This window comes from Cynocephalus volans, chromosome 2 (genome assembly GCF_027409185.1).
Source record: "Cynocephalus volans isolate mCynVol1 chromosome 2, mCynVol1.pri, whole genome shotgun sequence".
In the NCBI taxonomy this organism is placed as follows: Eukaryota; Metazoa; Chordata; class Mammalia; order Dermoptera; family Cynocephalidae; genus Cynocephalus; species Cynocephalus volans.
The window spans coordinates 54,799,014-54,821,866 of record NC_084461.1 but is presented as its reverse complement, the minus strand read 5'-3'; the positions used below and the strand labels follow the sequence as shown (position 1 = coordinate 54,821,866).

Sequence of the window (22,853 nt, the reverse complement as noted above, 5' to 3'; positions counted from 1 at the left end):
TGCCATGGGTCAATATAAGTAAGTGATGGAGCTGCGTCTTCAGTCAGTTTCTGTTTCCATATCTATGATAACACTGTAAATTTCATATATTTCAAAGCTATAAGACAATTCAAAAATCTCCATTAGCCTGACATTTTATACAAGAATATTTCTAACAAATTGATTTTTGAGAAGACGGTTATTTTTAAAAATCATTTTATCGGCTCCCTCAGGATACATAAGTATATCTCACTTTAAAATCCTTTCCTTGACCTTAAAAGAATAAGCAACCCTAATTAATGTTTAAATCCATTTGTAACCTCAGTTGTTCTCAAAGGGTTATGGTTGGAGACATTTGGAAATATATGGGGCCATTTTTGTTTGGTATAAGAAGTTGAGGGAATCTACTTTTGGTCAGGTGTGCTAAATGTTCAGCAGTGTTGATTAGTCTCACAGCAGTGTTGGGTTAAAATTGACCAATAGGGGCCGACCCCGTGGCTCACTCGGGAGAGTGCGGTGCTGGGAGCACAGCAGCGCTCCCGCCGCGGGTTCGGATCCTGTATAGGGATGGCTGGTTTGCTCACTGGCTGAGCGCGGTCACACACACACACAAAAAAAAAAGGACAAAAAAAAAAAAAAATTGACCAATAGATGTCCTTCTGGGAGACACTGTTGGGGTCCCTTACTTGGCAATCTTTCTGAAACAAAGGAAAGAAGAAAATGGCCCATGGGTGGTTAAAATCATAACTAAAGCTTATTATTATATAAACCTATCTTGTCAGATCATGGCTCAACCAAGGCATTATTTAAGTAGTAATATCCATATTAAACAAAAAATTATTTCTCTAATGTCTAAATCAACAAATAGAAATTATTAGAGTGACATGGTAAATAATTTATACTATGAGTTATATTACTTGGTAATCAATTTTATAAATATCTAGTCACTTAGAGAATGAAAAAAATATATATTTTATAATTTTTGATTTATGTAGAGATTTTAGGTTACTAGTTATTAAATATTTTGAACATCATCCTAATAGGAAATGTTGTTCAGAAAAGTCAGACTCCATTAATTTAATGACAACTCAATTTAGTAAAAAAACATTTTATCTGCTTGAGAGATTATTTTCCTTTTGAGGGTAAAAATAGTAAAAGCACTATTGCTTCTGTTAAGTCATATGTTCTCAAGCCTCTGATAGTGTTCCTGACAGTGCCCACTTGACAGGAAGTCATATTATCAAATTCAGCTTGAAAAGTCTCATATATGGCTATCAGTTGTTTGCATAATTTCTTTAAAACATGAGCCATTAACCTATTTTTTTGATGTATGTGAACTCTTAGTATATTCCACATAGGAAAGTAGAATAAAATAATTTGAAAGCATTGTATATATTTAAGAGTGAACTCAAATTTTCAAGTCATTTAAATTCTTTCTTTCAAATTACCTTTGTAATATTTTAAGAAATCATCCTATGATTTTCATCATCTTTCATTTTCTCAGACCAGGAAAAAGTAAGAAAAAAAAAAAGCATTCCCTGTGGCATATCGTATTGTTTTATCTCTTTACTATTTTAGGAAAAAAAGGATATTTAAATGTAGTACTGAACAAAAAAAAAATGGGACAAAAACTAAATATTTTCAGACAGCTTATATTTTCAGTTTATATTATATATATATATATAATAAAATCTGTAATTTATATATAAGCTTGCATTATATTCAATCTACCTATAAAATATTTTAGCATATCAGAAATGTAGAAGATTATATGTTTTAGGTGATAAAATAATATGGTAGAACCTTGTTTTAGTCCGTTTTGTGTTGCTATAACAGAAATACCTGAGACGGAGTAATTTATAAAGGAAAGAGGTTGATTTGGCTTACGATTCTGGGACAGCTGCATCTGGCACAGGCCTCAGGCTGCTTCTACTCATGGCGGAAAGTAGCAGGCAGCCAGCGGGTACAAGCAGATCACATGGCGAGAGGAAGCAAGAGAGAGGACGCGACAGACAGAGAGAGAGAGAGAAGGTGCCAGGGTCTTTTTGAGCAACGAGCTCTCGCGGGAACTAATAGAGCCAGAACTCACTCATTAATCCTCCCTCCCCCAGGGAGAACATTAATCCATTCATGAGGGATCCACCCTCATGACTCAATCAGTTTCCAACACTGCCACATTGGAGATCAAATTTCCACATGAATTTTGGAGGGGATAACACATCCAAACTCCGTCAAACCTCTATTATATTACCAAAATAATGGTCTTGCTTACAAAAGAGTAGTATCTACCATTCCTCAACAAAACCTTGAGTTATTACAATACAATCCTAGAGAAGTTAAAACATGTGCGTAGAATAATTTTTTGTTAATAAAAAATATTGAATTGCCAGCATAGTTATAATGTTTTTCTGCAACACTTTATTTATGAGTGAATAAAATCTAAAGCTGCTTTGGTTAATTTTAACACAAGCCTGATACCGGTGAAGGTAAAGATCCATTTTAAACTCTTCACTTGTTTGTAAATTTTCAATAGCAAATTGTAAATCTACAAACATTAAAATGCTTTCATATTATCCTATTAATTTTAATGAGCTAATACTCTAATAGCTACTGAAATTTGAGTATACACCTAATTTAATAGTCCTCTGTTTTAAGCCATAATAAATAGGTCCTTCTACTTAATATGTACTGTGGAATATGCAACTACAGATGTGGTATGGTAAATCATGGTAGTAGCTTCACCAGCTGGCAAAAAAGGTCTGAAACTTTTGTTTTTATCATTACGCCATGTAAACATTTTTTTGTGGCCTTGTACAAATTTCTCCCTATCCCTCCCTTGTGCTCCCTACTTTCCCTCTTCTGGTGGTCTCAGTTCCATTCTATCCTTTTGAAAGTTCAAGGAATTATTGTGATAGTTGTATCTTTCTTTCTTTCTTTTTTTTCCCAACCCTCACTTATGAGGACATGAAGTATTTCTCTTTCTGAACTGTTTTTTTTTCACCTAATTTTTTCTAAGTTCCTCCATGTTGCTACAAATGGCAGAATTTCATTCCTTTTCATGGCAGAGTAGTATTCCATCGCGTATCAAGCATATCTTTAAAATCATTAACATACTTCTCACATCCCCAAAAGAAAGTTGGAACTGCCCCTCCCCTCTTCTCCAGATACTTGTATACTTGTTACCTTTCTTTTTGAAACTTCTTTTTTTTCCAGACTACCTTGATATCCATTTTCACCCACTTTCCTCTTTTTTTACAGATTTTTTTAAATGTAATTTTTTACAAATATAAAAAGGAAATAAATTTAATGTCTCGTATACAATACAGAAGTACTTTAAACACTTTGTGGTCTCCCAAATCCCATGGCATCTTCCCCAGAGTGGTGGTGTTCTCAGCATATTGGCTAAACTCAAATTTGTGAAATTACTTGCAAATTTCTTAAATTTGCACTGTAATTTCAATTAAATTTGTATTTGCTATCCAAAACAAATGGACAATTGCCATGTACTATTAAACTATTACTATACTATGCCAGAGTTAGCTTCATTTCAGTGTAACACAAACACCGTTTATCTCTTTTATTTACAGCATTGCATTCCCTCTGATTAATTCATTTTTCATAGTAATTTAGACATGTTACTATGTGGAAGTCAGAGAATAAACAAAAGGATTTTTCAAGATACCTTTCCATTTTGAGTCCACAATTCTGTTCTGCCTTATAGTATCTCTTAACCTTGGTACTTTGACTGAACACTGGCATCACCCAGGGAGCTTTAAAAAATGCTGGTATTTGGGACTCATTTCCAGAGACACTGAATTAATCGGTCTGGGATATAGCCAGGGCACTGGGGTTCATTCAAGGCCATAAGTGTGAAAGAATAGAAACTAATACCCAGAATTGTTTCACAAAACAAAACAAAACAACACAAAACAAATCTTTAGATCTTCTCTTCCCTCACGCAAAACATTTTAGTTTTTCTTTTTCATCTGTTAAAGTTAGTTGAGGACCTTGGGATTTTCCAATATGAGATGAAAAGTTCAGTTTCATAACAATGGTCTTATTTTGTAGTTGCTCTGTTTTGGGAAGCCCATTTCCTAAAATTCTGGATTAAGATTATGAATGCTGATAGCTCTTTTAGAGGTTCTTTACCTCTTTATTAGAATCATCAAGCTAAATCCTTGATTGATTGACTGAGCAGTTTACTCTAAGGAATAAATGATTTCAAACTGTAATTTCCTAGAAGCTGGTTATTTTATGTCATTTTGAAAAATCTTTTAATTGAGTAAATATAATCATACTCAAAAAAATAATCAGAGCAAAAATTCTATAACTTCTTTTGGTTCTAAAATAAATTTATAAGATTTATGTATATTTAAAATAATAGCTTATAAACAATAGTGGGCTTTTGATAAGTAATATAAGTAATGTTGGTTAATAATCCCATCCTTAATTTATGTGAAAGAAAACAAATTATTTATATGTGTTTCTTTTTGCATCTCTCATGGCAATTGTTCTAAGTGTTATTGGTTGGAAGTGACCCAGCCTTTAAAGAGAAATCCTTCTTTTCAAATCATTTATATCTGAATGTTGACAAAAACTTCACTAAGAAATTGCTTAGACTATACACATCTTTTTAATCTATCTATAATTAATATATTTTAATTTTATTTAATAAGAATCTCACCATTACTTTATTTTTCTCGTATATAAATGTTGGGGTTATTACACTGCTTCCTGATAGTTATGCATAGAAGCCAAGAATACCCATATGGATAGTTATCTATCCCAATGGAGAGGCTACCCTCAGGGTCAAGAAGCCAAAACCATAACTACAACCCCCCTCAGAAAAGAGACAAGACACAGAGTGAACATATACAGACACTTCTGCTGTGCACTGCAGAACTCATAGACAGCTATGTCAAAGGTGCTTCCCAGAGTTGGGCAGTGTGGCATCCCTGACTTCAAAGCTCTCATTGCTTTCTTAACTTCGAAGAATTCAAGAGATAAATAAATTCATGTAGATAATCCTCTAAGATGAGGTAGGCTAGAAACCATACCTTGGCTAGCTATATTATTGCTGTGGATTGAACGTGTCCCCCAAATGTTCATGTGTTGGAGACTTTCTATTGTAATAGTGTTAAGAGGGTGGGAAATCCCATTATGGTAATTGAAAGGTGGGGCCTTTGAGAGGTGATTAAATTGTGAGGACCCTACACTTGTGAATAGATTAATCCATTGATGGTTTAATGGTGGTCATGGGTGTGGTTCTGATGGCTTTAAAAGGAGAGCAAGTTAGGTTAGCTCTTTCACTCAGCCCATTCACCAGGTGATAACGCTGAGTCACTGTAGAGTCACCACCAAGAACAAGGCCCTCACCAAATGTGCCCCCTGGACTGTGGACTTCCCAAATTGTGAACTGTAAGAAATACATTTTATTTCTTTAAAATTACCCAATTTTAGGTATTCTGTTATAAGCAACAGGAAACTGACTAATACAATTATCTAGATTCTGGAAAATGGATCACTAGCCAAATAAGAAACAAAACACTGCTTTACTGCTTCGGGCAGTTACCATAGTTTCCAAAATGCAAGGCTAATGGTAAAAAGATCTGAAGAACTAGGGGCCTCTTGTTCCCTCTTTTAGTCTATAGCTTGGGATCCATACATGAGGATACATCAAAAAATCCTGTAAAGATTTACATTATTTTTTAATTCTATTTTCCCACAAACTTTTTGAAGTAACCTCATACAGAATAAGAGGTAGAATTAAGCGTAGAGATTGAACTGTCAGTCTGTTTACTCAACCCAGATGTATAGTTGAAGGAGCAGAATTTAGAGAAGCACAGCAGGTTTATATCATTCAACCTATAACAGACAGAAGAGAATGGGAACAGTGAATTAGCTAAAAAGGGCCCTATGGGGTTCAGAGAGAGGAAGTGCATGGGTGCCCAACGTACTTCAGTACAGGAAGTGGAAGTGGGAGGAAAAAGAGTAGGCAACACCACTCCAAAGCACTGACTTCGAACACAGAGTCCCAAGCTACTAATAACATATGGCCCCATGATTGCCAAGCCACAACTTTTCAGATTAGCCACTGCCCTTCCCTGGAAAAGGATCTTCTACATCCTTGTGTATTGTGTGTGTGTGTGTGTGTGTGTGTGTGTGTGTTTACTCTTTTTAAAATTTTTTCTTTCTACTAGTTCCTGACACAGATGTGTTGAAATTTCCAACTGTGATTGCTGATTTATATCTATTTCTCCTTTTAATTGTCAAATTTTGTATTATATGTTTTGAAACTGTTTTTAAGATGTATGAAAATTTATGGTTTTATGTTTCCCTGTTGAATTGCCTGTTATTACCATTAATTGTTCCTTTTTATTTGTAGTAATTCCTGTTCACTTAAAGTCCATTTTTTTTTTATACCAACATAGCAATACCTGCTTTCTTTTAGTTAGTGTTTGCATGGTATATAGTTTTCTGTACTTTTACTTTCAACTTTTCTGTGCCTTTATATTTAAATGTTTTCTCTTATAAACAGTGTATAGTTGGTTCTTGTTTTCTAAATCCATCTGTCAATCTCTCTTTTAATACAAACGTTTAGTTTGTTTAAATTTATTTGTTGTATCCAATCTTTATTCCTTTATTTTTTTTATTGCTTTCCTATGGATTAATCAAGTATTTTTTCTTATTCTATTTTCTCCACATATTATCTTTTTTATTTTTATTTTTAATAAATTTTAAATTTTATAATAGTTTTATATTTACAGAAATGTCACAAAGATAGTACAGAGTTCCTATATATACTGTTTCCCTTTTTACTAACATGTTACAGTACATGTCATAATTAATGCAGTACAATACATGCCATAATTAATGAACCAATATTCATACATCATTATTAATTAAAATCCATATTTTATTTGGATTTCACTAGTTTTTATCTAATGTTCTTTTTCTGTTCCAGGATCCTATCTAGGATGCTACATTTTACTTAGTTGTCATGTCTCCTTAGGCTACTCTTGGCTGTGATAGTTTTTTAGTCTTTCTTTATTTCTTTATTTTTATTTTTATTTTTTTATTTTATTATATCAATATACAATGTAGTTGATTTTCATGTCCCTTTACTGATTCCTCCCTCCCCCCCACCATCAACATCATATCTGTTCACTTGTCTTAACAAGTTCAAGGAATTGTGATTGTTGTATCTTCTTCCCTGCCCCCCTGTTTGTTAGTGTATTTATTTTTAGCTCCCACAAATAAGTGAGAACATGTGGTATTTCTCTTTCTGTGCCTGACTTATTTCATTTAATATAATTTTTTCTAAGTCCATCCATGCTGTTGCGAACGGTAGCATTTCATTCTTTTTTATAGCAGAGTGGAATTCCATTGTGTAGATATATTTTTAATGACCTTAATAGTTCTGAAAAGTATTAGCCAGGCATTTTATAGAATGTCCCTCACCTGGGATTTGTCTGATGTCTTCCCCATAATTAGACTGTGGTTATAGGATTTTGAGAGGAATTCCAGAGAGGTAGAGTCTCTATTAACTTTTAATTGCACATTCCTTCATTTTTCTTTGAGTAGTTACTCCAGCCAGTAAATATGCAATTTGAATAATGACATATTAGTACTTTTACCACTTCCCAAACCATGCGAGAACCTTATAGCAGTTTAACTCCGTTTACTGCGGTCACCATTTTTGCTATTACTGTCATATAATTCATTTTCTATGTTTGAACTCACCAGATATTATATTGCTGTTTTAAATAGATAACATTTATTCTTATTACCCACATGATTACCCTTTCTGGTGTTCTTCCTTGCTGAAGTTCTATGCTTCTAACTAGGATCATTTTCCTTCACCCTAAAGAACCACCTTTAGTTTTTCTTGCAGTGTACTGGATGCCTGAAAATGTCCTTATTTCACCTTCATTTTTGAAGGATATTTTGCTGGGTAAAGAATTTTAGATTAGAGCATTATTTTTTATTTCAGCACATTAAAGATGTTATTCTACTCTCTTCTGGCCCTGCTGTTTCTGTTCAAAAGTCACTCACCCTTGCTTCCTTTCTAGTCTTTCTTCATCAAAGGTTCAAAAAATCCAGTGTCCAATATCAGAGTCACTTACTACATATTTGAACATTTTAACTTGGTGTCTCTATTCTGCAAGGTAGTTAGAGAAAGCATTAGTATTGAGACTAATGAGCTCAGGGCCAAGGTCAGGACTGCAAGATGCAAGTTACCTTTTCCTACCAGGAGAATTAGTTTCCTGTGCTAATTTCAGAGGTCTTGTGGTCAGTGGGGTGGATTTTTAATGCATGTGCATAGGTATGCATTTACGTTATGCATGACAAGTGTTTTAAAATGAAGGCAGCATTTCCTACCAACATCCAACTTTATATGGAATTAATAAGCAAGGTCTGTATATGCAAAATAATAAAAAGGATGGAGTTTAGGAGGAAGGGAGAAAGAGAAGAGGAAGATTGAGAGAATAAAACACTGCTGGTAATATTTAAAATAACTAGCAATTATTGAGTGGTGCTATTTGAACAAAATGTACAGTTTGTATTATAATTCATTTGAATCCTAAACTTAATATATAAGAAGGAATTTTGAGTTCATTGCCCAAGTGAACTATTTAGCCTTAGAAAGTGACCCACCACCAGAATAACACTGGGTAATGTGAAAAGGAATGGAAATACTCTAGATAAATATAAGCTAGCACTTTACATTGCTTATCAGGTCCTAGTTGTACTGATGACTCTGTCAATCGTAGTTCTTCTCCCTGAAATATCTATCACTTCCAGGCATTGCATCCTCAGTTTATTTTATTAGTATCAAATTGACACGATTTCTAGCCTCATTAAACTGGTAATCAGGATCCTATAATCAGGTTCCATGGAAAACAACTGAAGTGATATGGATATTTAGTGTATGGATTTAAAGACTTGTAGGAGACATTATATATCTTTGCATATTTTAAGTCATGTAAAACAGATTAAAACAGACTTGAGCCAATAAAAAGAAATTGTGAGAAGGCAGATTTTCATTCGACATAGAAATTTGTCTGATAGAGTTGTTAAAATGGACAAGCTTACTTTTTAAGGTGGTGAGTTCCTTATAGCTTGATGGAGTTTGGATGTGTTGTCCCCTCCAAAACTCATGTGGAAATTTGATCCCCAATGTGGCAGCGTTGGAAACTGATTGAGTCATGGGGGCGGATCCCTCATGAATGGATTAATGCTCTCCCTGGGGGAGGCAGGAGTAATGAGTGAATTCTTGCTCTATTAGTTCCCATGAGAGCTTGTTGTTTATAGGACCCTGGCACCTCCTCTTGCTTCCTCTCTCTTGCTTCCTCTCACCATGTGATCTGCTTGTACCTGCCGACTGCCTGCCACTTTCCACCATGAGTAGAAGCAGCCTGAGGTCCACACCAGATGCAGCTGTCCCAGAATCGTAAGCCAAATAAACCTCTTCTCTTTATAAACTACCCAGTCTCAGGTATTTCTGTTATAGCAACACAAAATGGACTAAAACATAGCTACATGTATAAGGAGTGCCTAGAAGTCTGTCTCTGAGTGTGATTGTTGAGGCTGTTCTTGAATTGGTTGGGGCCATTACTTTACGCATTCTCTCTAACTCTTTAGAATCTATGATTTTACATTTTAGTGGGAGAGCATGTAACTACTTGTTTTTAAAGTAGTTTATGATAATGTAAGACTTATTATGGGGTCAGCACTGAAATAAATTTTAAACTCATAAGTAAACTCTGCAACAAAACCAGAATCTGATTCTGCCAAAATAAAGAAAAATACACTTTAGAATTTGTAGGCTCTTTCAAAAAATTATCTTGTGAACAAAATTGTTACAGTTTCATAAGAAATGCAAAAGACCTTTCTGCTAAAAGGCAGCACTAAGTCTACAGCATATTTTAAAATTTCTAACTTACCTCCAACTTTCTGAGAAGGCCGACTTCTGGGTTATATCCAAACTCCTGCTGTTTGAGCATATACTGTTTTGTTTTCTATGTCAGACAAGCATTCTTTTCCATATGGATATCCTTTGATTTATACTGACCATGTTTAAACTCACAGAATCAATCTAACACCTTCAGACAAACTAATGACTAAATAAAACATTTCCCCAGGCTTTCACTAGTGTTGGAAAAATAGAATAATTTAATCAGGCCCCCTCGCCTTAGGTCTGGTTGGGGGTGCTGCGGCGCATTCTCTGTAAGCAAATTGTATGTGTGGGTGGAGTTAGTACCCTGCCCAGTGCCGCCAACCTGGCTGGCGTTGACTGCCTCGGGCGTATGCCCACACAGCCATGCTCTTGAACCTATGGCTTCCAAGGACCTGTTTGCTGGTTATCTAGCTCATAGACTTGTGTGTGAGGGGTCTGGTGACCCAGCCTGGCATGTGAAGGGTTTGTGACCCAGTCTGGACAATGGGCTTGAAGGGTCTGTGAGCTCCAGACTCAGCCCTAGCTCAACAATTGGCCCAATCGGCAGGATTATGGGCAGATAAAAGAGCTCGGCAATGAGAAATGAATGAATTTTTCATAAATATAACTCAGACACATGCATTTTCAGCTGCATGTTTTTGTTACAGCCAACGTAATTTGGACATGGAATTTGAAATCCTGACTTTCTTTTTCATTTCTTGACTTTAGTATATGTAGAAAAAAAACTTCAACAATGTGAAACCTTTTTTTATTTTGGGAAAATATTTTAGTAAAACGTCTTAATATAATTTGCTTTGTGTATGTGTGTGTATATATATTATCTGTGTGTGTACATATTATCTCTGTTAAGAGATGCAAAGTGTTATCTCACAGTTATCTAAAATATTTCCATTCATTTTTATATTACCCATTTTATGTATAAAGCATGAAATATGTATTTGTAAGAAGAAAAAAAATTTAAATATGTCTGCTTGCTCATCAATTTAGCCAAGATACTACTTCATAGGGTAAAAAGAAATGGATCTATTACAGGTAAATGGGAGCAGTTTTATGGCTGAATTCAAGAAATTTCATTGGTTAGGAAACCTATAACTATGTTAAAATGTTTTTTTTTTTTTTTTTTTAGTGTGTGAAAGAAACACTAATTTTGTGGAGAAAAAGATTTTCAATCTATGGGAAAATCCATTCTTTCCCATAAATTCTCCCCTCTCCACTTTCCTTCCTTGTACTAACCTTGAAAATCTAAGCTGAGAAGTACATTTCTTAGGAAATCTATTAACATAGAATAGATGGCATAGTATGTTGAGTAGTGCAGTATAAAAATGGGAATACAGACCCTAATTTTCCAATATGATCCTAATTTTGTATATTTTTACTATTTTTAATCAAGATGGTTTAATCAATATATAATTAAATTGTGTTAAATTATGAAAAATAATTAGAAATAATTAATAAAAATACTACACGTGATGAGAAATTTATAGCTTTAAATAATAAAGAGAGTAACAATGATAAAAATTAATGACTTAGAAAGTCACCTTAATATTTTATTAAAAAGAACAGAATAAATCCAGAGAGAATAATAGTGAGTATTTAATAAAGAGTAGAAACTAATTAAATAGAAAATAAAGATACACTATAGTCAATTTTAAAAAACTGGTAATTTAAAAGGAATAATAAAACTGACAAATATCTGGCAAGATCAGAGAAAAAACCAAAACAGGACATGAGTAAATAATATTAAAAATACAAACAGAGCATAACTATTTAGATACAGGAGAGATTAAAAGGTATTAAAATATTATAAACAACTTTATGCCAATAAATTTGAAAACAGAAAAAATATGAAAAAATTCCTAGCAAAATGATGTATTATTATATAAACCGATTTAAGAAGAAATTAACAAAATGAAATGGCCAGGACACTCTTGAAGCAAAACAAGTTGGAAGAGGAATATTAAGACTTATTATAAATCTTTACTAATTGAGACAGTATGATTTGGCATAATTATAGACCAATAGACCCCTAGAACCAAATAAAGACCTCAGAAATAGAACCATATGCATGAAAATTTAACTGTGACTGATTAGCACTGTAGATCAGTGGGGAATGATAAATTATTTTCAAAAAATAGTTGTAAGAAAAAATTAAATAGGAAAAAAATCACACAAAGTCAGATCCCTACGTACAACACAGCAAAAAATAAACCCACAAAACAACAAGAACATGAATCAATTCTAAAGACCTTTAAAACTGTTTGATAAACACACAGAAACATATCTTTATGACCCTGGAGATAGAGAAAAATTCCTTAAGCAAGACAGTTTATACCAGAAAGATGAGGAAGAAAATGAAAAATACATTGAAATATCATTAAAATATATCGTTAAAATATTTTAATGAATTATCATTAAAAGATATTGAAAGAGACCTAGGCCAGTGAATGGCCATCTTTGGAATAACTAAGACCAAGCAGAAAATTTCAGTTAGCCATGAACTTAGGAACAATGCTATTACAACCAGTGACTTGCTGGAGTCACAGTTCCCCCTTTTTCAAGTGAGTCATAGTCATTCCAAGCCGAGGAACTGACAGTCATCAATTCCTTCAGGTTAGCAGAGAAATTGAGAAACTGACCGTTAAGGCCGAAACTGCCTGGGGATGAAATCATGCCCCAAAAGGATCCTTCTCAAAAGTTTATTTCTATTTATCTCTCATTACATGCTGTTATGTTAATTTACTTTGGATGCTGCACACCTAAAATTAAGAATTGAAAGTAAGTTTTCTTGTTTTCCCTATCTTTCCTAATCAACTGCAAATGAAAGAATTCCAAGAGAAAGGCAAAGCACCCTCACTGATTATTAACACACTTTCTTGCTTAAAGGAAAATTGCATTCACGTTAGTTGGAGGTATAAGTCAGGTATTCTTATGTTCCAGTGGTGCTTGACTGAGGTTATTGTCTTTGAACTCTCCCTAGGAGATAAGGAGCCTGGCCCAGAGATAACATCAAGGGTTTGAAGCTGACCAGTCGCCAACTGCAGACTCCATGAGGCTAAAGCACTCAGTCCGTCATGGGTCCCTGACATCTGACTCAGACCCTCTGCTGATCCCATGACCAGGCTCCCCCTTTGCTTGCAGGACCAAAACCCTTCCCTCACCTTCCCGCCTCTTCCCCTTTATAAACTTAAGAATAGGCATCAATAGGTGGGATGATTTTAGCCTGGTCATCCCCCAGATGCCAGTTATCTGAATAAAGCTTTCAATCCTTGCACCAACTTTTGGATTTTTGGGTCATTTGTTTACAAGGCATCTGAGCCTGTTGATGGTAACTATTTCATAAAGTGAAAAGACAAACCACAAGAACTGGGAAAAGATAATAGGCATTTATATAATTAACAGAAAAAGGAGTCACTAGAAAATACTTTAAAACTCTCAAAAATCAACAACAAAAATACGATAGAAAAATAGACAAAATTTGCAGGCAGGCATTTCATCAATGAAAAAACTCAATGGCCAATACACATATAAAGCTATATTCAACCCCCGTTAATAATCACGGCAATGAAAACTAAAACCCCAGTGATACCATTTTATACATATCAGACTAGCAAAATCTGAGACTGAAAATACAAAATGTGGTAAACAAAGGTGGTGAGAGAGAGATCGGTAGAGCCATTTAGAAAAACAGTTTGGTTTAGGAACTCAAGTAAAAAATGTGCTTTTCCTATGACCCAGAAAGCTTCCACTGGAATTTATTCTAGAGAAACTCTTATGTTCCAGGAGACAAAAAAGAATGTTTATAGCAGCACTGTTTATAATAACAAAAACTGGACAACTCAATTGTTCATCAACAGGTGAACGGATAAATTGTGGTATATTCACATAATTGACTATAGTGCAGCAGTAAAAATAAATGAATTGGCTACACTTACTGAAATGGATGAATTTGAGAAACACAGTATTGAGTGACAAACTAAATGCAGAATACATACATTGTCACCACTGCAAAAGTTCAAAAACAAGCACAATTAAATAACATTGATTAAATATTCATATGTATACCTATATAAAGAAATGCAAAATTCAGGGGAAGCAGGGTAAACAAAGAAGAAGTACAGAAAATGTTTCAAGAATACTGGTAATTGAGGAGTCTGGTTCATAATTAAAATCCTGTCAGCAAGTTTTCAGGCCCGACCACAGGCAATTACAAAGTCTTTCCCTGGCAGGACTTGGGGGGGAAAGCTGGCCTTCCCACAACAGACCTGGTACACAGCCAGTGCATTGCAGTCTGTGAAGGAAGTTGCAGTCAAGGTCTCAGGTCCCCCTGGCCACAGATGCTTGTTCACATATTCAAATTCCTAGCCCCAACTTCATTCCTAGGTTTTTTTATCTGAGGCCTTGGGCAAGAGGCCTCCTTAAAGGGGTGGGAGGAGAAAACCTGCAAGATACTTTTTCCCCACTCTAAGTCAGTACCAAGTATTTCCCCACTCCTAGCCTTCCCCCCTTGTCACACCTCCTGGCCCTAAAGTCCACATTACTGATGGAGCTTTTTGTCTGGGGCTCCCTTAATGGTGAGGCAACCTCCATGACTGTGCTGCTCCACCTGGCTCTGGACAAGTGCACCGTTCCATGAGGGCAGAGGAACAGGGGGGAGTTAGCATCTCTTCTGGTTTTAGATTCTTGCTAACATTGCAGTAAGTGGTTAAGGCTTAACTCTTTCATTTTTGGATTGCTGTTTTAATTGCCTGCTCTGGACACCTAACAGCTCAGCTCTCGTCCAGCTCAGCTGAGCTCCTGATAGTAATATATTTTTTTAAGTTGGGTGATATAAAATGCTACTTTGAACATCCTCCATAAAAAATATATTTAAAAAATTATGTGGAATTCCTATGGGAAAGACAAATAAGACGAAATTACAAGGAGGCAACTGTTTAAATGATAGCTTCAGTGCTACATTGGAATACAAAAAGACAAAGGAAAGTGTAGGGTTATTGTAAAAGAAAGATGCTTCATTCTTTTAAAAACTTGAGTATAAGGTGAAAGGTAGGATACAAGGGAGGAATCTTTTAAGAAACATAATGTAAATTACAAACTTTCTTTGACATGAAATCCTTTAAGTAAGACTGACTTTCTTATATTTAATTTCGTTTTGGGCTAAATGTAATATATTTCAAACCTATTTAAATCAAATCTCTAGATAATAACATTTTACAGTTTCTAACCACTTCATAAAGTAGTATGTGCTTATAAAATGTCCTTAAATTATTTTCTTCATTTAAACCATGATATAAAGTTATATTGGTCCTTAAACTACTTCTTTCAAACTTAAGAGAGTTCATGTATCTATTTTTCGCCTCAACCGTACAGGTGCTGCTTCTATCTCCTTTTGGTTTGTGTCATTGTTCTATTGATCTTGTTGCTGTTCTTATGTACAAGTTCCTCCTGTTCCCTAAAGGCCACAGTTCCTCATATCTGAACTTTTCCTACAAGGCCCCATAACATCATAAGTGGTAAATACTAAAACTGCACAGTAGTTCATGCTCTAAGGAACATGGTTTTATAGAAGATGAAATTATATTTTATGCCCATACTGTATACACAGTAACAAATTCTCAAACCTGAAAAAGGTATTAGAAATTGCCTTGCCTTTATTTTGATAATTCCTTATATCTATACAGTGCAATTAGTTATAAATGAAAATGTGCTTTCACATTAGTTCATTTGATCTTTACAACGGTACTAATTAGGTGGAACAGATATAATTATCCCCATTTTATAGATCAGAAAATGGAAACAAAAGAGGATTCTATGACATCCCTGAAGTCATACAGATACTTAGACCTGAACCCAGAAGTTGGTATTTCCAGATCATGTACACCTCTGATCCATCCTCTACAGCAAGGTTCTGTCACTTTCTACTTGTCTTAAATAATAATAGTAAAAGAATCTTTAAGAAGAGTACCAGTGCTTTTGTCAAACACAGTTTTTGTCAGATCTGACACTTTTGAGATGCTTTTTCATTATCTATCCACATGTTAAACATTATTGATGGCAAAGCAAAATCAACTTAGTCTTGGGTTTCTCTCAAATTTGGTCTTATTGCATAGTCTTCATTTTCTTCACATGTAGGAGGATACTTCGAAAAGTTCATGGAAAAACAGACTTAAAAAATAATATGAATCTTTCCATGAACTTTTTGAAGCACACTTGTACACCCATAGCTTTCAGCAAAGAGATACTTAGCAAAATCCTTACTTAAAGTTAATTAATACAGAATATGTTTCCATTAGCATTTCTTTTGTTTGTTTTTTATTTTATTTATTTATTTTTCCCACTAGCATTGTAGAAGTTCAAGCAAAAAAAAAAAAAAAAAAATTAGCTTTTAAAAAAAGGCTTGGACAAAGTTACCAGAATTTTTTTTTTTTTTGTATTAGTTTTCTTACCTCCAAAAAGATGAAATGCTTTTCTGCAGTTTGGTAGGGGCCATTTTGCAGAGCTGGATTTCTGAAAGCTTTGCTTTATTTTTAAATATTCTTTAGTAAAGAATGTTTTTGTGGCATTGTTCAGTTCTACAATAAAGGAAAAGAAAACAGTATTTTTAATCATTAATTTGAATAAAATGCCAAGAACATGACAAATGTTTGCTGCAGTGTTATGATAATAAGTTCAGATCTCTTTGAGTCAATGAAGACAAAGGTAGATTCAACTTTTTTCTTAACTCAAGCAAACACAACTCCCCCAAATACATATCTGATGCAACTTTGATATGCCTACGTATAGAACATAATAGTTACTGAGTAGCTCCTATGTCAGGTACTACACCGGCTATGGAGAATACAACAATAAATAAAACATAGTCCCTGACCTCAAGAAGACTGCAGTCTAAAAGATGGAAATAAACAGGTGGACAAAAAAGGGGGAATAATGTGTTACACGTGTAGCAACAGACTAGCTAGAGTGCAGTCAGGGCTAAGGAGTGACGGTGAAAAAAGAAAACCTTCTTAGAACTTTTTACTTCATAATCTATTTCATTCTATATGTGATGGATTGAGCATTTACTGAATCTCATGTTGCATATTTAAGAAAGTTTAAAAATGTAAAAATAAATTATCAACCTTTCAGCCTGCTAATGAGTTAAAAAGGAAATACTCATTTGAAGTACACACAGACCAGTCAGAGAACACACATGATGATATTCATGTTTAGAGGTGGAAAGTCCACATATATATGAGCCATGGAAAGCAAGCCTGATCTGAATCAGACTGTTTAATGGAAAGTTGTTCATAGGCCAGTGCAGAGCTGGTTATTAACCTGAGAAGTAAGCTAGCCTTTCCATCAATTATCCCCTTCTAATTTCATCTCACAATTATCACCTGTAGCGTTTCCTCAATTTCTAGCCTACTTCAGGCTTTGAGCTTCAGCTCAAGCCAGTTACCCTAAATTTTCTCTGTATTTCCTAATCACTGCCTTAGATTGACTCTTACCTAAGAAATTCAAAGGGAAAACGGATTCACAAAGTTTACATTTAACAACAAAAGGAACAATTTTAAAAAAGACTACTTTAGGCAAGTGAGGTTATGTATTCAACCTGCAACTCCCAACTCACTTCCCAATTCCACACGTATGACTAGTAATTCAAGCATACAAGTTAAACAAAAGGTATTTTCATAGTCTGTATACTTATGAGGTATGCTATGGTTGCTATAGCAAGCCATTGTTATCCTTTATATGCTTAATAGTTAAACTGTTTCAGGTTGGATATTCTCACACTGGTTTCTGCAGCAACGCACAGCTATTTAAGTCCACTTAGCCCACTGCCCGTGAATAGCCCATTAGTACAAGATGATCGTGGCACTATCACCTGGTTAAAAGGGCTCATCGGTGCCATTCATACTGATGAAGAGAATGGAAAAAGTTATCAAATGACTTGTAACACAATCATTTACAGTAACAATAGTCGTCTTGCAAAACTTATCCTTAAGAACTGATGACAGTAATTCACGATATTTTCTGAGAAATTAAAAATCCTGTGAGATGAGTGGTATTGTTCTAACCTATGAACTCTTGGGCAAATTCATCACAACTTTCTAAAGGCGCTTATACATGAGACCAGCGTGTGTCAGTGAAGATATCACCTGGGGAGATAACACAAACCAAGGTGAAGAGTTTGAAACTCAAGAATTCTTATTAATCCTCCTCTTTCCCTTCCTTTCCCCTCCCTCTCTCCTCCTCCTCCTTCTTGAAAGTTTGTAGTCATGTTTTGAAATGTTGATGCAATAAATAGAGATACCATTGCACTACCCTCTCCTAGACTGAAAACTTATTTGCAAATGTAATTGAATTCTAGTACAACAGATTAAAAAGACATTGTAGCAATCATTCAATACCTGAAGTTTTGATAAATGGCCACAAACTTCTTATAGGAAGTGGATGTAAGAAGTAAAAGCAATAATGATGACTGTGATATTTTGTTTCCTGGCTTCAAGGAACTTATTACACAATGTGCTTTCTAAACTATTTAGTAAACCCACATACTAATGCACCAAAGCAGAAAAGGGTCAGGACGTATCTTTATAACACCTAAGAAAATTATGATCAGAGAAATTATTTAATTAAAATTTACAAGATGAGATGGGAATTGTGTCTACAGCATATTGTTGATCATATACACCTGTATGTCCATAACATAATCTTAAGAGACTGACAATTTTGGATGATTTACTATACTTGATCTGAAAGACCTTTGGAAAAGAGAGGATCCAGAAGCCCTTGTTCCTCCATTGCTGGGGCAAATAAAAACTGGGTTCTAATGCTTCTTAATTTGGGACATTCCATAAAAGTCACTGAACTTCTCTTTGTCCCCACTTTCTGCCACATCTCTTGCAAACATTTATTTTGCGCCTGCTATGCACGTGACACTTTGCTGATCTAGCTAGGAATGCAGAGACAAATGAAACATAATTCCTGTTTACAGGGCAGTGTACTAGGTAGGTGTTTCCAAAATGCCTGGCTATGCATCAAAATCATGTAGGGTACTTGTTAAAAAGACAGACATAGATTCTAGGACTTCATCTAGACATACTGAAGTAGAATCTCTGTGTATGTGACCTAGGATTCTGCACTTTCTAACATGCTTATTGGCTGATTCTGATACACCTCTAGATTTGATTAACATTGGACAAAATGATCTTAAATCCTCTTCTGTTCTAAAATTACTTAAATTTATTTAAGTATGTTAAGCCTTATCTCACTCCACTATAAAACTGTACTGACATTCTCCAAGGATGTTGTTCTTTCTATAGCTCTATCTGTGTTGCCCCATTCCAGTGGCATCTGAGCTTGAAAATGCAGGATTTGGCAACAAATAGAATATTCAAATTATTTTCCTAAAATTACCTGGAAAAAACAGTAAGAAAAATCTCAAGGCAGACCAAGATGTAGGGCTTTGAGATAAAGGTGATGAAAACCTCTTTCATCTTCTCAGCCAAAGCTACCTATTAGGATAATTTTGAACTGCAGAATGCACTAATTGGTGGTACAACTTTGATTTCAGCCTTATGCTTAAATGTTGGTAACTTATTTAAATGATTAATTATAATTAAGCAAATATTTGTTAAGAATAGTTTCAAGCATTCTGCTAAGTGCAGGAGTTAAAGCTGTGTAATAGGGATAGTACCTGTATTAATCCTATCTACTAAAAAGGTAATACTAAAGTTATGAGGTAAGTGCTCTGATAGGGTCGGTCCAGGGTGGCTTAGAGTCTTATTTAGCAGAGGGAGATGATAAGAGTATTACTATAAATATAAGGCACAGTCATTTAGGTGGCCCCACTGGAATTATGTTCTAATTTAAAAGGATAGGAGATGTTTGTCCAGCCACCACATCATTCAGATTATTAAAGACCTTGTTTACCTATTTAAAATTATTTCTCATTATTCTAAAAGCTCCCCCTACCAATTCCCTTCTCAGTTCTATGTTGTTTGATACATATTTCATTTTTTCTGGAGATGCAAAGTGCACAGAATGATCTGACCAAAAGGAAATTTGTAATATGCTGTAATCATAACAACAACAATAATAAAAAGATTACTTTTCCAGGAGTTTTGAATGTACACTTAGGATGGGTCCTGACATGGAGTGCAGATCCAACTCTCCTAAGTTGTAGTAGTTGTTGTGTATGCTTGTTCACAGGCATTATTTGGTTTTAGGAGATTAATGTACAATAAGGGGCATTTGTATAGAATAGACACGATTGGGAATTAAAGTCCCAGTCAGTGGCATTGGTGTAAAAAGGGAGACCTCTAACAAAATAATCTTTACCAGCTGATGCTAAAATCCTTGTTTCTAATATAGCTTTGGGTTTAATAATATTTTGTGAAATGATCTTTAGAACTTTTAGATTAGTCTCATCTCACTCTTATCCCTTAATATGTTGATTTTACTATTTTTCAAAGGTATATAATCTAAAATTTTTTCATTGTATTGTTGAACAGTAGCAAGAGTAAGGTTGGATTACAATGCTGTGTCAAGGACATTTGAGATCACTCCCTTACATAGGAATGGAGAAGGGTTAATATAGTGAGAATATGAATATGACTTGCTGTACATCAAGGAAAATCCACAAACTGTCTTAAAACTATCTTTAGGGATCAGGGCAATGCTTACTTTGCACCTCTGCAAGAAGGGCAAGAAAGTCCCACTTGCAAGGGACCCTAACAGTCCTTCTGGCAAAATTCATTTGCATCCATGTGAGGAACCCAGAAATGTTTATAAGGTGAAAAAACAAGTTAGAGAAAAATTTGGGTCTGCTATCCCAGCTGTTCCAATTATTGAAAAAATTACCAGTTCGAGTCACAGAAATACATAATGTAAAATAGAACTGTTTAAATAACAGAGCCAGCTCTTGAGATCTGGCAGGTTCTCATGATGTGGTAGCTACAAGGTCTACAAATAACTGCACGCTCTATGGGATTTAGGGCCTAAAGACTTTGTATGCTGGGAAAGGAGAGGCCAAACAGGAATATCTCACCCAATACTGATAAGTACTTACTGATATATACTCTGACAGCAAATTTGAATCTGATTTTCATACCTTTTCCTAGTGAACTGTTCAATGTTAAAATCTTGCTTGGGAAGTCCCATTCTCTAGCTAAATATGTAGCCCGATGACAGAGGCATATACAACAGGGACCCCAAAAAAACATACAAAAATCATTTATTGGCCTGGTGGTCAATGCTGGGCTGGATGTGGATGTTGGGGGGCATGGCTGAGGTCCCTGGACTCCCCCTGCCCTGGCTTAGGAACCTGGGGCCCTTCTGGCAGTGGCTTAGTGGTTGTTGCTGGGCTGGATGCAGATGTCAGGGGGCCATAGCTGAGGATCTCCGCCCATCTACCCAGGTTCAGGAGCTCACAGTGCATCCAGCAGTGGCCCAGTAGTTGTCACTGGGCTGGATGTGAACATCAGGGGCCGGGGGGAGGGTGTGGCTGAGGCCCTCAGCCATCCCCCCACCCCAGCTTGGGAGCCTGGGGGCTTTCCAGCTCTTCTAGGTTTTATATGCGTTCTTTGGTGGTGTTAGACCTTTACTGGTTAATATCAGAACTTTGTCTCTGATCTGTTGGTGTTTTGTTTTTCTCTCAGTTCTTTGTTGGATTATTCACTATTCCCACCACTTAAACTCTGCACTGGAACTAATTTGTTGTCTTTTGCTTACTTCTAAAAAGTGGGAACTTTCTGTGGGAACCAGCACTTGAGCACTGTGGTTGAGCTAAATTGCTGCTTTGCTGCTGATTCTCTGGGGAAGGCTTTTTGTGTAGCTCAGGTTTTAATTGTTGACCTTTTAAGCTCTTCTGGGTCTTGTGAGGTCCAGTACTCCTGGGTTGTGTGGAAACTCTGGTCTGGGCCTGAGTCTTTTCAGCAAACTGTACCTTCTGCAGTTCTATATTCCTGACCAGTCTCCACTGAGTTGTCCTGTGCTGACTGGAGTATAGATCAGCTGTCCATGCTGTGCCCCATTGTTCCCAGGGTGGGCCAGTCTCCCCTACCACCTACACTCCAAACACTTTCCACGGGATGGGCCATGTGCTGGTCCCTTGCAATGACTCACTGGCCTCTGAGTGGCTCTTTTATTCAGTTATCTGTGGCCCCTTGCTCCTATGTGGGTCCATGGGAACCGTTAGTGGTCTTGCTGGCCTGGGGGCCACCAAGGCCCTCTTCTCCCCTGCTGCCTCCAAGCAACTTCATACAAAAGGCACAGCAGCAGCTTTTACCAGTTCTTGATCCGTGTGCTCACCAGGGCCAGTCTTGAAATGGGTGGGGCTCGAAATGGTCAGAGTAGTCCTTCCTTTCTTTCATCATGGCTTCTCCCACCTTCATGAACTCCATAGGTCTCTCCTCCTCTTCATATCTCTAGCAGCCTCAGCTTGGCTGTCATTGCTTTTTAATAATTGTAAATTGGTTGATTGTGGGAGAGAGTGATGCTAGGTGCCATCTACTCCACCATTTTGATCAGAAGTTGTCTTTTTATTGTTGAGTTGTAAAAGTTCTTTATATATTCTGGATATTATATCCTTATCACACACATGATTTACACATATTTTCTTTCATTCAAAGTTTCCAACTTTGGCTGAGTCTAATTTATCCATTTCTTTCTTTGGTTGTTGGTGCTTTAGGTGTTAAATCTAAGAAAGCATTGCTTAATCCACAAAATCCAGCAAATCCGTTGTTGGACCCTAACACTACTTCTGGCAAAACTCATTTTGTACCCATATGAGGAACACAGAAATGTTTATAAGGTGAACAACACAAACTAAAGAAAAATTTGGGTCTGCTGTTCCAGCAGAGTTACTGCCATGGCCATGGCAGCTGCAAATACGGCTCATCATCACAGTAGCTGTCAGAGCCACTGTGCAGGT

General features: G+C 35.7%; 1 protein-coding gene across 5 annotated transcripts in view; it reads right to left on the bottom strand.

Moving 5' to 3' along the window:
• RNF180 (ring finger protein 180) overlaps nt 1-22,853 on the bottom strand; it is a 247,587-nt gene that overhangs the window by 20,999 nt on the left and 203,735 nt on the right. For all 5 annotated transcript variants that reach the window (XM_063086191.1, XM_063086192.1, XM_063086195.1 and 2 more), the window contains one exon: nt 16,384-16,509. In XM_063086191.1, coding sequence (XP_062942261.1) covers nt 16,384-16,509 — 126 coding nt within the window. The remainder of the gene's footprint in view (nt 1-16,383; nt 16,510-22,853) is intronic.